This window comes from Macrobrachium rosenbergii, chromosome 56, assembly GCF_040412425.1.
Source record: "Macrobrachium rosenbergii isolate ZJJX-2024 chromosome 56, ASM4041242v1, whole genome shotgun sequence".
Classification (NCBI taxonomy): domain Eukaryota; kingdom Metazoa; phylum Arthropoda; class Malacostraca; order Decapoda; family Palaemonidae; genus Macrobrachium; species Macrobrachium rosenbergii.
This window is the reverse complement of record NC_089796.1, coordinates 1,652,501-1,669,939: the sequence shown is the minus strand read 5'-3', so window position 1 is coordinate 1,669,939 and position 17,439 is coordinate 1,652,501. Positions and strand designations below refer to the sequence as shown.

General features: G+C 35.5%; 3 protein-coding genes across 3 annotated transcripts; 1 reads left to right on the top strand and 2 right to left on the bottom strand.

Moving 5' to 3' along the window:
• Positions 1 to 641: 641 nt before the first annotated feature.
• Positions 642 to 3,327, top strand: LOC136836693 (tripartite motif-containing protein 44-like). Its single transcript, XM_067101183.1, has 2 exons — positions 642 to 739; positions 2,775 to 3,327. The coding sequence occupies exons 1-2, from the start codon at positions 680 to 682 to the stop codon at positions 3,276 to 3,278; spliced, it is 564 nt and encodes a 187-aa protein (XP_066957284.1). The 5' UTR covers positions 642 to 679; the 3' UTR covers positions 3,279 to 3,327.
• Positions 3,328 to 6,271: 2,944 nt separating this feature from the next.
• LOC136836039 (larval cuticle protein 16/17-like) lies at positions 6,272 to 7,917 on the bottom strand. The gene is made up of 2 exons (XM_067099914.1): positions 7,773 to 7,917; positions 6,272 to 6,728 (listed from the first exon to the last, which is right to left on the bottom strand). The coding sequence occupies exons 1-2, from the start codon at positions 7,857 to 7,859 to the stop codon at positions 6,381 to 6,383; spliced, it is 435 nt and encodes a 144-aa protein (XP_066956015.1). The 5' UTR covers positions 7,860 to 7,917; the 3' UTR covers positions 6,272 to 6,380.
• A 2,995-nt stretch (positions 7,918 to 10,912) lies between these two features.
• Positions 10,913 to 13,093, bottom strand: LOC136836688 (larval cuticle protein 16/17-like). Its single transcript, XM_067101176.1, has 2 exons — positions 13,037 to 13,093; positions 10,913 to 11,338 (listed from the first exon to the last, which is right to left on the bottom strand). The coding sequence occupies exons 1-2, from the start codon at positions 13,046 to 13,048 to the stop codon at positions 10,982 to 10,984; spliced, it is 369 nt and encodes a 122-aa protein (XP_066957277.1). The 5' UTR covers positions 13,049 to 13,093; the 3' UTR covers positions 10,913 to 10,981.
• Positions 13,094 to 17,439: the final 4,346 nt, after the last annotated feature.

The window sequence follows — 17,439 nt, the reverse complement described above, 5'->3', positions numbered from 1 at the left end:
GTTACTTTAATGCTTCTGTTTAATTTCTGGCGGGTGACATCAAATTTTGTCATCGGAAGTTACTTAATAACGACCCAAGACCTCTTTGTCTTCTCTTTGTGTATAATTACAACTCGTGCTAAACAAACGGTGATTTAAAATAATTACTTTGCTTGCTGAAAAGTAAGGGCTAATATTATGTTATTCAGTACCACAGCAATTATGCAGAATTCTCTGAATTTATGCACATGTTGACAAACGAGGAATATGATCAAATTGAGGGAACCAGATAGCTGTGGAGAAAGAAAAATGGTTTATGCTGATTACAGCAGAACCCTTAGAAAGCAAATTTAATCTCATTTCATCAGCAATTGCTTGATTTATTTCTTTTTATGCAAACTGGCATTATAATGACTTTAGTTAATGATGTTTTTTTTTTAAATAAAAGGACAATGAATCACCTCCGAAAAGTAAGGCGTGCGAAAGTGGTCTACGCAGCGCCAGAGAAATCGTTCAGTAACTCAATCACCACAGTAAGCCACCGGAAATTCAGGTGCTTTAGCCTTCTCCTAAAACAATCTCGTTATTACCTGATAATGACATGAAGCCAAGGTCAATATGGCCATGCCCATTTCCCATTGCGTATGACGGGTGCCCGCGGCTTCAAGGTCACGTCAGCCCGGGTATATATACAACCAGGATGGGCGTTGTTAACGCATTCATTCTTGTCCTCATACACGAAGCAGATATGAAGGCATCGGTGAGTAGCGCTAAGGACCTCGAATTGCTTTTGTGTGTTTGTGCGTGCTTGTGTTTAGCTCAGTGACGGACGGATTGGCGTTAGACGTGTTGTGTCTTTTATATATACATACATACATATATATATATATATATATATATATATATATATATATATATATATATATATATATATATATATATATATATATATATTCATCGTTCGCTTCTATTCAGTGGGAGTTCGTAACCAGTGCAACAACAACACGACGGATTTTGGACCCAAAGAAAAATAGAAAGCTCAAATTTAATTTGAATTTTTTGTAGTGTCTTGAAATGTTAGATATTCACTCCCTGACTTACGCTCTCTCTCTCTCTCTCTCTCTCTCTCTCTCTCTCTCTTTGTATTCAGTGGTGTCTGAGAGTAGCAGGAAACGATCAACTTGAGCACCAAAAACTGTCTTAAAAACTAGTATACTGGTCACTTCCGGGCCAAAGAGCTTCGACGCACGTTCTCTCTCTCTCTCTCTCTCTCTCTCTCTCTCTCTCTCTCTCTCTCTCTCTCCATCCAAGTCCTGTAGTATTAGTATATCAATCTTACAGCATTTGTATACCGTGTAAATTGACCTATTTAATCGCAACACAACAAAAAACACAGTTAAACTTTCACTTTCCGTCTTAGAAATTTGGCTCACTTCCGGGTGACGGGCAAACCGTAAAATACTGACTCTCTCTCTCTCTCTCTCTCTCTCTCTCTCTCTCTCTCTCTCTCTCTCTCTCTCTCTCTCTCTCTCAGACACACACATACACGCACACTCACAGTGAAACAAGAATGACTGATGTGTAGATAATTAATTCTCGGGAAAAAATAATAAAGTTACTAATGAGAATGTTCCAAGGATATGTCGACTACTTCAAGGCAGGAGCTCTCTCTCTCTCTCTCTCTCTCTCTCTCTCTCTCTCTCTCTCTCTCTCTCTCTCTCTCTCTCTCTCTCAATAACATTTGCATACAAAGCAACGCTACTGATTTAAATCACAAAAAATAGACGTTCAAATCAAATTGACAATAATTTCGCTTTTACATTTTGTATGATTACATCCAGATCTCTCTCTCTCTCTCTCTCTCTCTCTCTCTCTCTCTCTCTCTCTCTCTCTCAATATCTTATTCCTACAAAGCAACGTTACTAGTTTTATCACAAAAATGAAACCTTCAACTTAATATGGTAATATTCAGATAACTTTTGAGCCAGTTTTAATCTCTCTCTCTCTCTCTCTCTCTCTCTCTCTCTCTCTCTCTCTCTCTCTCTCTCTCTCTCTCTCTCTCTTCCCCTTACGTTCCTCTTCATTTGATAACAATGGCAGGAAAAAATCATCATGAATTATTAGACATATATATCTTGTAAGGCCGGCTGCCAATGACTTCCGACATGCACTGGTTAATCCTTAAAGATTTTTATTTTGAGAGAAAATCTTTTAATTCGTTTCCAAATTGTTCCCTTAGGCCAGTGGTTGTCAACCTTTTTGTGCTCACGGCCCTTTTTTGGCATCCCTGAATACTCATGACCCACTGTCCTTCAGAATTGTGTAATGATGATGATGATAGAATTATTATAAAGCATTTTCAGAACACTTGATTAGTTTTGCATTTTTCATTTATGGAATTATTTTTCAGAACGCTTTATTAGTTATACATTTTCGTCTATGAAAGAAAGCTCTGGCCTGCATTTGCTGTAAATAAAACATGTGCATTGTAATCAAAACTCAAATTGCACTTTTTCACTTCTGAAATTAATCAGTAGCCTGCATTCCCAGTATATAAATTTTGTACATTGTAATCAAAACTCAAATTACACTTTTTCATTTATGACAGAAAGCACTGGCCTGCATTTACTGTAAATGATTTTTAAATGTTTTAGATACTATTTCGAAGATGTCCGTGGCATGGCCGCCCCCTCAGAACTGCCCACGGCCCACCAGCGGCCATGGCCCACAGGTTGAAAATCACTGCCTTAGGCGCTGAGAAAATCTGTTAACTCGTTTCCCATTTGTTCCCTCAGGCGCTGACAGCTTTCCTCGGCCTAGTGGCCTTAGTGGCCGCTCGACCTTCCAACGACATCATCGACTTCGAGACGGACCACATGGAGCACGAACAAGAAGGCCAGCCCGGAAGGGCCGTCGAGGGCGAGTACTCCTGGGTAGCGCCCGACGGCAACGAGTACGTCGTCAAGTACGTGGCTGACCACCTGGGCTATAGGGTCGTCGAGAGCAACGTCGTCCCAGGGGCTGTCGAAGTCGTGCCTGTAGAAGACGCTGAAGGAGGAGGGGACGAAGAGGTAGAAGTAGCTGCTGTCAGGGCCGTTGAGGAAGAAGAAGAAGCTGCTGCTGCTGAGGAGGAGGAGGAGGAGGAGGAAGAAGGAGGCGAAGGAGGTGAGGAAGGAGAAGAAGAGGAGGAAGGGGAAGAGGAAGGTGTCAGCGAAGCTGAGGAAGAGGAAGAAGAAGGAGAGGAGGAAGAAGAAGAGGAAGAAGAAGGAGAGGAGGAAGAAGATGAGGAAGAGGAATGAATGATTATATTTAAGAAAGATGATAATTATAAAAATAACATAATTTAATTACAAAAATTATAAAAATTTATAAAAATTTATAAAAATTAATAAAATTGCTGATTATTTCCCTTCGTTATAAACAAGGTTTTCCTTGTTGCTTTGTGGTTTGTTCATTCAAGTGGAAAAATATGGATTTTGTTTGCACTGAAGACCAAACAAGACAAAAAAACAATAGAAGAAATGTTTTCAGAAGATTTTCAGTAGGTTTTTAGATTTTCAGAATATTTTAAGGTGTTTAGAATAATTTCAGAAAGTTTTCAAAAGATTTTCAGAAGGCTTTTAGAAGAGTTTAAGAAGATTTTCAGAAAGTTTTCAAAAGGTTTTCAGAAGTTTTTTTTAGAAGATTTTAAGATTTTCTGAAAGTTTTCAGATTTTCAGGTTTTTAGATGTTAAGAAGGTTTTCAGAAGACTTTCAGAAGGTTTGTAGAAGATTTCAAGAAGATTTTCAGGAAGTTTTCAGAAAGTTTTCCAGAGGGTTTTTAGAAGAGTTTAAGAAGATTCACAGAAAGTTCTTAGATTTTTAGAAGAGTTTAAGATTTTCAGAAAGTTTTCAGATTATCAATGGATTTCAGAAGATGTGCGAAGATTTTCAGAAGGATTTAGAAGAGTTTAAGAAGATTTTCAGAAAGTTTTCAGAAGATTTTCGATGGATGTCAGAAGATGTGCGGATGATTTTCAGTTTCTCAGAAGATTTTCAGACTTTACACATACTTAATACTCTTTAACATATCCTTTCAAAAACACTCGACTTGTCCGTAATTTTCTTTAATATAATATATTATAAATAAGATCATTGTTTGATCTTGGACGGGAAGGCGATCTTTTTTCCATTACCATGAGCCAGACTAAAGCTCTGACGATTTTTCGAAGGATAAAGAGTGAGGGTTAGAAAGCGGAACGAAGGGCATTCGTCCCTAAAACACCTACAAAAACCAATCATGAGGTAGAAACTGCTAAAAAAGTTTCATTGAAAACAGCTTCCCGGCTGGGGGCCAAGTTGAGAAGAGAATGATGATGATGATGATGATGATGATGATTCGACATTACTTAATAGTGACTCCCAACTGCAAAAAACAACGCCAAGTCTCTCAACGAAAATAAGAGTGGTTGTAAGTTGAATGGTAAGCTGATTGCAAGTATGCAATAAGTAATTTCCATTTCGATAAAGACTCCGAGTGCAACAAAAACTTGTAACTGGAATCATCTGATTGGGCAGGAATCTATTATATTAATTTCCTTGTCTGCCTTCCTGCGTGTGTGTGTGTGTGTGTGTGTGTGTGTGTGTGTGTGGGTGTGGGTGTGTGTGTGTGTGTGTTTGTGTCTCTCCCCTCCCCTTTCTATTATGTTAATTTCCTTGGCTGCCTTTCTGTGTGTGTATGGGCATGGGGTATGGGTATGGGTATGGGTATGATACAGATATTGGGTATGGGTATGGGGTATGGGTATGAGTATGATACAGATATTGGGTATGGGTGTGGGTACGGGTATGGGTATGGTTATGGGTATGGGTATGGATATGGGTATGGGTATGGTACGGATATGGGAACTAGCAAATGCGAGCGATAGCGAGCATCTGCTAGTGTTATTGTTAATCTCACAAGAAAAACTTCTGGTTTTATACCATTGAAAATATCGGGTTTCATTTTGTATTATAAAGGTTTCACAGAGGTTTCTGTGGAAGTCTCATAATTAAGGCTCAAGAAATTTGATCAACCTTTCATGCCATTCATACCAAGCTATGGAATTATCAACTCTTCGTACTTTATACCTAAGATAATCACGAACTTATGAAGACGACAATTTACAAAGTTGAAGATAAAGTGTCGACTCTCGAGATTACCTGATGACCAAATTGTTGTTTCCTTGTTATTAATTTCAATTTATACGAAAATAAACTAAAAGACTTTAAATCGTTTACACTCTTCTCGGCTCCCGAAGAATGGAAGCATTCTGGGAAGGATATACATTGTTCTAATAACAGGATATCTTGCATTAAAGTTATACGTCTCAAGGAGACAAGGATATATACAATACTGAATATTTGATAGATACGGTAAAAAAAAAAAACAGTTATTGATAAACCTCGTCTAAAAATATTCACAGTTCAAACGAACTTTCAGACAATTTTCCTTATCAATTTACAGATTCATGCTGAGAGAAACAAGTAAAAAATGCGCAGAAGTTTCTTTGGCGCAATCGAGGTTTCTGTACAGCCACTAAAGCGTATAATCAAGGCCACCGAAAATAGACCTATCTTTCGGTGGTCTCGGTATAATGCTGTATGAACCGTGGCCCGTGAAACTTTAACCAAAGCCCGGTGGTGGCCTATCCTATATAGTTGCCAGAAGTACGACTATGGCTAAATTTAACCTTAAATAAAATAAAAACTACTCAGGCTAGAGCTCTAGCCTGAGCTGCAGTTTGGTATGTTTGATGATTTGAAGGTTGCAGCCCTGTAGCTTCAGTAGTTTTTAAGATCTGAGGGCGGACAGAAAAAGTGCAGACAGAAAAAAGTGCGGACAGAAAAAAGTGCGGACGGACAAACAAAGCCGGCACAATAGTTTTCTTTTACAAAAAACTAATAAAAAGAAAAGTTATTTTTAATCAAGAAATTATATATTATCTGAAACACCTTTTGATCATCTCATTATTGGAAAGAGTTATTCAAATGAACAGAACGAAAAGTTGTCATTTTTGAGTGCAGCAACACTTGATATTAACGGGTATTTTTTGTATTTATTTCTAACATTATTATAACTACGATTTTATTAATTATTCACCTTGCAATATTAATATTTTCGAATGGATATCAATCATTTTAACCCCAAATGTGTTTGGGTTACACTTATAATTTACTTTGCTATTTTTTTTTCTTGGAAAATTAAAATTAATCATCAAAAACGATTAAATTCTTCTTATTAAACATATTTCTAAGGAGAAGTAAACAATCATTAAAATATCAATCTATATTTTGTAAATATAAATCACATAATGTATGATAAACTCTGCGTTAAAATCTCATATTCCTCACATTCCTTATAAACTCTTTTCGCGCCTCATTCACTCCTCAAGTTCTTCCTCATCCCCCTCAGCCTCTTCTACTTCCTCCTCCTCCTCCTCAATGGCCCTGGCAGCTGGTTCGTCATCCCCTTCTTCAGCGTCTTCTACAGGAATGGCCTCGACCACTTCGGGCACGACGTTGTCCTCGACGACCCTGTAGCCCAGATGGTCAGCTACGTACTTGACGTGGTACTCGTTGCCGTCGGGCGCTACCCAGGAGTACTCGCCCTCGACGGCCCTTCCGGGCTGGCCTTCTTGTTCGTGCTCCATGTGGTCCGTCTCGAAGTCGATGACGTCATTGGAGGGGCGGGCTGCTACCAGGGTTGCCAGACCCAAGCATACGAGGACCTGGAATTGGTGCGGTAACAGTAGTTAAGTAAACAGGTAAGTCGAGGCTTCGATATAGATATAATTTTGAAATAAGTGATTGACGCGTAACTCATTCATTTTCTTTTGGATCACACACGAATTTTTGATATCCAAAAATTTTAATCACGATAATATAAACCGTTTTGAGGTCATTGTGAATGAAACATAAATGCTAAAATTCCTTAGACGAAAATGAAAGTGATTTTGGGAAATAATTAACCAATCTTGGGCATTATGTTCTTCATAACAGTTTCAGGATTATTTTGATTCTAAAAGATATCGAGGTAAGTCATCAGAAGTGTAAATGTATCCATTTTTAAGTTTCTGTAAAAGAAAACTATTGTGCCGGCTTTGTATGTCCGTCCGCACTTTTTTCTATCCGCACTTTTTCTGTCCACCCTCAGATCTTAAAAACTGCTGAGGCTAGAGGGCTGCAAATTGGTATGTTGATCATCTACCCTCCAATCATCAAACATACCAAATTGCAGCCTTCTAACCGCAGTGGTTTTTACTTAATTTAAGGTTAAAGTTAGCCATAATCATGCGTTTGGCAACGATAGGTAAGGCCACCACCGGGCCATGGCTGAAAGTTTCATGGGCCGCGGTTCATACAGCATTGTACCGAAACCACCGAAAGATAGATCGATTTTCGGTGGCCTTGATTATATGCTGTACAGAAAACTTGCTTGCGCCGAAGAAACTTCAGCGCATTTTCTTCTTATCCTCTTAACAAATCCCTAATTATCATGAATGACCAAAGAGAACTTGTGATGAACTGAGAGAAACAGTAATTAATTATGACAAAGTCTCATCGCATAGGTACTAAATACTTATGGATACATAAACAAAATGATATCGAATACAATGGCAAAAATGAAAATTATTGTCTGGCCTTTGCAATGAATATCATAATAGAACAAATTCTCTATTTTACTAGACTTAAGAGGTACAAGTATAGAAATTTTCTATGTATATCCACTTACAATTCGAATATAAAGTAACTGATATGAAATAGGTACTTACCAAGACCTTCATGGTTGCTCTGAGTGCAGAAACTGATGCCCAGTTGTGGTTGAGGATGCTAGGAGTTAATGCCCATCCTGTGCCCATCGGGGGCTTTATATACCCAACCTTGGGCGTCCTTGAAGCTTCAAGGACAAAAAAATTCAAAAAAATAAAAATAGGGAGTAGGAGGGGATTGAGGACATGAATCCTTTGTTTTTTTTTAATTGATGTTAATTATGTATGGTTATCCTGCCAAGGTCATATCAATTATCGATTGATGTTATGGAAAATATTCAATGAATAAATATAAACACTAAAAATCCAGCTAACTTTTCTACTTATGCTAATCCTACTTCACATATGAGAACCAGGCCGCCATTAATTTTTGGTATTCAAATTTCTGCTTACTGAAAAATCCTACGCAGTTGTATGATTTGGAAGTAACCTAGAAATTTGAAAGCGTTTGACCGAATATATGTTCATTTGGACATATTTTTCTTCGCAAATTTGAAAACTTTGAAATTTTGGTAATTAGTAATGCAATTCCCCAAGAAATGTTAGTATTTTATTAAATAAATAAGAAAATAGACCAGAAATAATTTTCTTACTTTTGTCAACCTATTTCACGACCATAAAGCCCCATCGTCTTTGTTCAGCCAGAAATTTTGCTGCATTTCAAATTACAAATAGGTAATTAATAATTACGACTTATATCACATTTACATCTGCTGTGTTCTGTAATTACACTTTTTCTATATATATATATATATATATATATATATATATATATATATATATATATATATATATATATATATATATATATATATATATATATATATATATATATATATATATATATATACATACATACATACATATATATATATACATATATATATATATATATATATATATATATATATATATATATATATATATATACATAAAATAGTTCATTTTATCGAGCGTTCAACTGAATCACTCCACAACATAATATAAGCATTTATAATACTATTTGACTACACTGATACAAATTTGCTCTAAAATACGTATATATATACTCTGCCTCCTAACGCTAATTCTGGCAATCAGTAGCTAACCTTCTCTTTCACTGTATACTGATACGCAACATTTACCAACATTCACCACTTAAATACATTTTATTGAAATGCTAACATTCATGCAATAGCATCTATGGTGCATCATTATATTGTGAAGAACTCTGCTCATTTTTACTTGTTTATTACCATACCTTCAAAGATTACGATATTATAAGAGCGGGTCTTGTTGTTGTGTCCCGAGAAAAGTGTAGGTTTTTTTTTTTTTTTTTTTGCAGTGGTCATTGGTGAGACAGATTAGTCCTTGGGCTGAAGGACTGCAAGCCTACTTAGTACCAAGTCTATTTTCACTGTGGTACCTAAATTACGAACATAAAATTCCAGGTACATTTGGAGACACACGTCTTATTTAGCTGAATACCTCGGCTAATCAAGCACTGACTTTTATTTATACCCCGGGTAATCAAGCACTGACTGTTATTTATACCTCGGCTAATCAAGCACTGACTTTTATTTATACCTCGGGTAATCAGGCACTGACTGTTATTTATACCTCGAGTAATCAAGCACTGACTGTTATTTATACCTCAGCTAATCAAGCACTGACTTTTAATTATACCTCGGGTAATCAAGCACTGACTGTTATTTATACCTCGGCTAATCAAGCACTGACTTTTAATTATACCTCGGGTAATCAAGCACTGACTGTTATTTATACCTCGGCTAATCAAGCACTGACCTTTATTTATACCTCGGGTAATCAAGCACCGAATGTTATTCATACCTCGGCTAATCAAGCACTGACTGTTATTTATACCTCGGGTAATCAAGCACCGACTGTTATTTATACCTCGGGTAATCAAGCACTGACTGTTATTTATACCTCGGGTAATCAAGCACCGACTGTTATTCATACCCCGGCTAATCAAGCACCGACTGTTATTTATACCTCGGCTAATCAAGCACCGACAGTTATTTATACCTCGGCTAATCAAGCACTGACTTTTAATCATACCTCGGGTAATCAAGCACTGACTGTTATTTATACCTCGGGTAATCAAGCACTGACTGTTATTTATACCTCGGCTAATCAAGCACCGACTGTTATTCATACCCCGGCTAATCAAGCACCAACTGTTATTTATACCTTGGCTAATCAAGCACCGACTATTATTTATACCTCGGGTAATCAAGCACTAACTGTTATTTATACCTCGGCTAATCAAGCACTGACTGTTATTTATACCACGGCTAATCAAGCACCGACTGTTATTTGCACCTCGGCTAATCAAGCACCGACTGTTATTCATACCTCGGCTAATCAAGCACCGACTGTTATTTATACCTTAGGTAATCAAGCACTGACGGTTATTTATGCCTCGGGTAATCAAGCACCGCCTGTTATTTATACCGAAAGATTATACAACTCTATATTACGCTTTATAGGTCTCATAAAATCCTTTCTAATTATGAATCTTACTCGCCAAACCAGTTCATAACTCTCTTTATCACTGGTGTTTCTTAATCATTTAAATTATTTTACCCGAACACTCAAGAAGGTATAAGCACCTATTTAAACCTGTAGTTCTTAAACTCACATCTATCATCTTTTATTTTTCGGTGAGGTAAAATTATGAAATACCTTTTGATACAAAACGTATTTATGTTCTTTTCATATAATATATTTTTACATTACTTAGTTAATCAAAGATTTCCTGCAGAAAATACGGCTGTCCTCAATACGTGGAATTCAGGAATAATCAGTGTTATTTGACTAGCAATGAACGGCGTTCTCCATTCCGAGATATATATAATTAGAGTAATCATCTCGTAAAGTTAAAAGCCTCTTGCTTTTTGTATTAATTTTCTTCGGAGCAAATATCCAGACAGTAAGATTTATTATGCATCTTAACATTCAATCCAGGATAAGAGGAATATCTCAGGATATTACACTGATATTAGAGTCAGTGAAGACATTGCATAGATTAAGTGATATTTGTTTTAGTAAAATTCCAACAATGATGTAAGAACTATACCTGATAAGGCGCGTATTATAACATATAAATAACACGTCTGCCAAAGAGAAGTGAGACTTGGTTTAATATATCTCTTTTTATTTAATTTTACGAAAAATAAAATGATATAAACTCTGCTTTAATATCGGGTTCACTCCTCTCCCTCTTCCTCCTCCTCTTCCTCGCCCTCCTCGCCTTCCGCATCCTCCTCAATGGCCCTGACAGCTGGTTCGTCATCCCCTTCGTCCCCTTCTTCGGCGTCTTCTACGGCAATGGCCTCGACCACTTCGGGCACGACGTTGTCCTCGACGACCCTGTAGCCCAGGTGGTCAGCTATATACTTGACGTGGTACTCGTTGCCGTCGGGCGCTACCCAGGAGTACTCGCCTTCGACGGCCCTTCCGGGCAGGCCTTCTTGTTCGTGCTCCATGTGGTCCGTCTCGAAGTCGATGACGTCATCGGAGGGGCGGGCGGCCACTAGGGCTACGAGGCCGAGGGACACGATCAGCTGGAATGACGTTGATGGAGGAAGGTGAGAGGATTCTCGTGACTAATTTCATGGTGCTAGTGGAAGGCTTCTACAATTTGTTAGTTAAATTCATCAACAAAATGCTTCCACTGTTTTGAGTGGCCCAAGCTCACTGTTTATTGATTTTTATTTATATTAATTTATTTAGCTGTTTATTGTACGGATCTTTCTTTTTTTCACTGAATTACATCCCATTCTTTGGGAGCTTGTTTGGTCTATTCTTAGGATTTAAACTTCTTCCATCTGAAGGAATATGCATTATGATAAGTGAAATAATATAATCAAAAATAAATTATGAAATCTAATAATACCCACAACCAGCCATAAATATTTTTGCGACCGGTAATCAAAACAATAATTCAATAACACATCTTGAGAAATATTTTACACGGAAATAAATATATTTATCCTTTGCACGAATTAAAATACGCTAAAGTGAAAGTAACGTTACTGAAATATTTCTCCTCAACACATCTACCAACATAAAAACACTATAAAAATAAATCACATAACCTACAAAACAAAATTACTTCAACAGAATCTAGACAAGTTGTTATGACTCGTAATTACACTGTTGGAATGGAATGGAATGGAATATAGAGTTCAGGCCAAATGCCAAGCACTGGGACCTATGAGGTCATTCAGCAATGGAAAAGAAGTGGAGAGTAGGTAGGTTTGAAAGGTGTAACAGGAGGAAAACCTCAAAGCAGTTGCACTATGAAATAATTGTTAGGAGAGGGTGGACAGTAAGATGGAAGAAAAATAATATGAAAGGAGGTACGTTAAAAGGAACGAAAGGGGTTGCAGCTAGGGGCCGAAGGGACGCTGCAAAGAACCTTTAGTAAAGCCTACAGTGCACCCCGTGAGGTGCACTGGTGGCACTACCCCCTTACGGGAATTACAACATAATTCTGCATTCTTCCGAGCGGGCTTTGCGACATAAGAAATACGTAGACTTTGAACCATAAATATAAATGAGGCTTCCAAGGAAAACTTGTATTTGGGAATTGGAAACAAAAATAAATATGCAGCAAGAACACGTTCTGCAAAGGATTATATTTAAGCAAAACCGACGAAAAACGAAATAAGCCACATTGTCTGGACCACTTTTTCTCTTCAGTGAAATATTAAGTACGAATTTAGCAGCCGAAATGAGAAATATCGATGTTGATAGATATTACAAGTACGTATTACCTTTTATCAGTGTACTTATTATATTATCCCTAGTAATGATCTTACTACCACGGTAACAAGTTAACGAGACACACGCCTGGTTTTTATTATTATTATTATTATTATTATTATTATTATTATTATTATTATTATTATTATTATTATTATTATTATTATTATTATTATTATTATTATTATTATTATTTGCACAAGTTTCCACAAATAAGAATGACATTTTGTGATTATAAAAATTTTACAAAAGCTTCCACAGAAAAGAACGAAATGTTTTGAAAACAAACATTACAGATAAAACGTATATGTAGCATTAAAATCCAGTTCAAATTAATATTTCGTGGCCATTCTAATAATTAAAAGTCAAGAAAACGAAACAACAAACAATTAAAGCTTTTACAGTGACGAGAAATTGGCGTAAAACAAAGCAGTCCTACGATTTACGAATACACTGTACTGTAAACAAAACTTATCTGTTCCCAAGGTACTTACCAGAACCTTCATTATTGCTGCGGTACAGGAGAGGAGCGAATGCCCTGCCAATGCCCATCCGGGACTTTATATACCCAACCTGGGGGTAACCTTGGATCCCGAAGGACCCCTAAAAAGGAGGGGGCAGTCCAGGATAGGAGACCTTGAATTTAGGGAGATATCCTTTTGCTATTCGTGAGGATCATTGAGCTGAATGAGCTGGCTGTTTAGCAGATCAGAAAGGGCTGGTATGTATTGCATATAATCAAACCTTCTATCTTCCATTGGGTGGTTTTATTATAGGAAATCAATGGGGTTGCAAATATATATATATATATATATATATATATATATATATATATATATATATATATATATATATATATATATATATATATATATATATATATATATATATATATATATATATATAAATGTGTATATATATACTTACATATTATCAACTTTATCACTTACACAATTGTTCTGTGCATTGACAGAATTACTAAAGGACCTCATTCAGACTGGATAGTATCCACTGAAGTATTTATCAGAAAAAGTTACAAGCTTTCTTAGACAAGCCGTCCACATTATCAAGTATCCGTACGGATACTTGATAATGTGGACTGCTTGTCCAAGAAAGCGTGTAACTTTTTCTGATTAAATACTCCGTTAGATATCATCCAGTGTGAATGTGGTTCTTTTAATAATACTTACATACATATAATGTGTGTGTGTGTATATTAGTGTGTGTGTTTGTGTGCACGCGCCTGCCTGCGGTTGAACGTGGTAGTAAAAGTACATCATAATGTAATATTATCTCTCTTACCAAATTATAAACTGCTATGATTTTATTGTCTGATATCATAGTAACGAAAATAATGATATTGAAAATCGGGAACCAAAACTTTATTTCAGAAAGTATTTGATATTAAATGTATTCGTTTCATGCCGAGATATTTAAACATTCTTAAATTTTCTAAGTGATAATAATAATAATAATAATAATAATAATAATAATAATAATAATAATAATAATAATAATAATAATAATAATAGTTAAAAAAAGAAATTATGGAAAGGGTGATAACTAGATGAAAAGATGACAAAATTTTATTTGCACTATAGTTACTAACACATAAGAACCAATAAATAGAGAGATAAAGATAAACAGATAGATAGAGAGAGAGAGAGAGAGAGAGAGAGAGAGAGAGAGAGAGAGAGAGAGAGAGAGAGAGAGAGAGAGAGAGAGGGCGGCAGGGGATTCCCGCTTTCCCAATGCTTACGTTAACGACGAAAAACAAAGTGTTGGGAGCAAAATAAATATATTTAAATATGATTTACAGTTTCGCGGCTGGAAATTTGGAAAATTAGGTTTTAGATATTCCATGAAGGCGAAGAGGACGTTAACCACGAAATTATTATTATTATTATTATTATTATTATTATTATTATTATTATTATTATTCATAAAAATCTCATATTCACACGAGTCACTAAAATGGTGAGAAAATCCACAATGATGTGTGTATTTATACTCTGTATACACGCACTCACATACACATATACACACACAGATGTATATATATATAATTATATATATATACAGTATTTATATATATATATATATATATATATATATATATATATATATATATATATATATATATATATATATATATATATATATATATATATATATATTCAGTATATATATTATTGTTGCTGTTGCTTTTTTTGTTATCATCATCGTCACTATTATCACTATCATCATCATCGTTATTATTAATATTAATATTATTATTATTATTATTATTATTATTATTATTATTATTATTATTATTATTATTATTATTATTATTATTAGATAGCAGTCCTTTTTTAAGCATAATGGCTTAACAATAACAGGTACATGTATGATTCTTAATTTAAAACTTGCACGCATATACTAAAGTCGCTTTTAAATGATAATCATTTTATTGCAAAGAAAAACATTTGATTTTTGATAACCCAAGCTATAGTATTTATGAATGATAAACCAATCAAAATCATTTGAAAATGCTCATTTTGCTGTTATTTTTCGCGTTCTATATATATAAATGTTTCCAGTTTCCAATTCTGATGACATTCTTTTAAGATAAAATCTATTAAAAATCGACCCATATATTCTAAATATGATACATATTATCATCTTCGATACAAAAACACCAGTTCATACAAAGTCTTATATCTAACAATTTCATCAGTGGGTTTGTCCTCACGGTCAACTGAAACCTGTTTTGGGGTACGTGTGGGAGAAACAAAGATTTACAAAAACTCAATAACACAAAAAAACTATAAACAAAAAAATGAGGGTAAAATCCCAGAGTGACGAGATCCAGAATTAAGGATATTCCTTTGTTTTTAACTTGTTTTTATGTTTTGATCTTGATTTTTTTTTTTTTTGGTTGTTTGCAGTTTTTTTTAGTCTTTAATAGTTGCATGACTATCTTTCAGTAGGAATTTGTCAGTAATCATCATGATAACAATAATAATTATAATAATAATGCTTTCCATTTCTGTTATTATAATTAAGCATTTATAAATAGGAAAAATATTCAACAAACACGGGCAAAATACTCAGCTGTAAAAACTAAACCATCAAACTTAAAACCGAAAAAAAAAATTATCTCCCACATGATAACAACATTCCCAGTTGTCACCAGACCATTCGACTGCACCTGAACCTCTTATCACCAATTCTTCACGCCCCCCATTCATTCAAGGACTGGTGACTGTAGTACGCAAGGTCATTCATGGTTTGATAATAGTAATGGCTACTACTTAGGAGTAAATTGATGCGCGCTAATTGGCTATAACCGAAGGCTAGTTTACCATTTTAGGGTAACTTTCCTGTTTCGTCATTTTTTTTTCTTCTTCCATATTTTAATTTTTCTCTCTGATCTCTCCTTTTTTTAATGGCCATTTTAGCTGAGCTATCACGTCTATTTCTATTTAGTGACTTGCGTTTTCTAATCATAAATCATTTTAAATGCTTTGTTCACAAATCTACATCGATGACCCTTGTTCTTGTAACTCCAACAACGGTCAGTATAAACCAGTCAACCAGGTAGCCTTCTACCAGATCCTTTGTCGTGGCCTAGAAAAAGGTACCCGGTTGTCCGTTCCATTGCCCTTAAAAAACCAAAAAAATAAAAGTGCATGTATTTAATTTTTGAACAAAAAGATAATCGATCTGTCTGTCAAGTGATATTCTCGGTTTTGATTTTGATAAAAGTAATTGCTGAATATTTTTTTTTTTACTTTTTTATAATTCACCTGAATTTTTTTTTTCTTTATTTGCATTCCCCAAGACACCACCTACAGACCAGGCGCTTCTAACATCAAAACCAACCGCTACATATACCGCACGCATGACCATCCTGCCAAACCCCATAAGATTTCATTGCCCCACTTGGACCTCTCACGGTTCGCGCATGAAATTCAATTGTAGCATGGTATGCGAATGTTCGTTCCCTCAGACATCATCGTCTTAGAAGTGTCTGCTTCCTGTTCTGTATGACGTGTCTGAATTTTTTTAGGTATGTGTTTATTTTTATGGTGACTTGATGGACGTTAGTCAGAGGAGGTATGCGTACTCTCGTACTGTCAGTGGTGCGGTATGTGAAGAATTGTGGGCTTCTCGTTTGCTTGTCAGGTGTTTGACTGTTTGAGCTAATACATATGCGTGTGTGTATACATATATACACATACGTACATACACACACACACACACACACACACACACACACACACATATATATATATATATATATATATATATATATATATATATATATATATATATATATATATATATATATATATATATATATATATATATATAATTATATATATGTATATATACGTATGTATACAAATCTTACAGCGTATACAACCATAACCATTGCATACCACTGAGAGCTTGAACAGAATAAAAAAGCTGTCTAATCACAATGTCTCGACCAATTAAGAGACCTTAAAATGGTGCTCCGCTATACAGACAACCTACAAGATTTTCCATCTAAATTCACAAAAGACAATAAGAAAACAGCTCCAAGCAAATAAAACCTCTTCAACATCCGTTTGGCACCAAACATCACGAGTGTATAGACCTCTGGGAATACCCGCTCAGCAAAAAAAAAAAAACTTAAAATATGCAGTTCATAGTGCTTGAAAGAGCTTTCAACCGGACCATTACTATTTCCGGTATGCAAATGATACGACACACGACGGAGATAATGAATGAATGAATGAATGAATGGTGCAGTGAATGAAGCGGAGAATGAAGTTGGAAGAGGGAGCATGAGAAGTTAAGAATAAACACTTCTAACACGGCGACACACTTCTTGGCGCGAGCCTTCGACCAGAACGCTGCTATTTCA

Bases quoted from the DNA above. Each gene is read 5' to 3' on its own strand.
- LOC136836693 (XM_067101183.1), top strand. From the start codon at position 680: ATGGGCGTTGTTAACGCATTCATTCTTGTCCTCATACACGAAGCAGAT. The intron at 740-2,774 runs GTGAGTAGCGCT...TTGTTCCCTCAG, and splicing joins AAGCAGATATGAAGGCATCG to GCGCTGACAGCTTTCCTCGG.
- LOC136836039 (XM_067099914.1), bottom strand. From the start codon at position 7,859: ATGGGCACAGGATGGGCATTAACTCCTAGCATCCTCAACCACAACTGG. The intron at 6,729-7,772 runs GTAAGTACCTAT...CACCAATTCCAG, and splicing joins GAGCAACCATGAAGGTCTTG to GTCCTCGTATGCTTGGGTCT.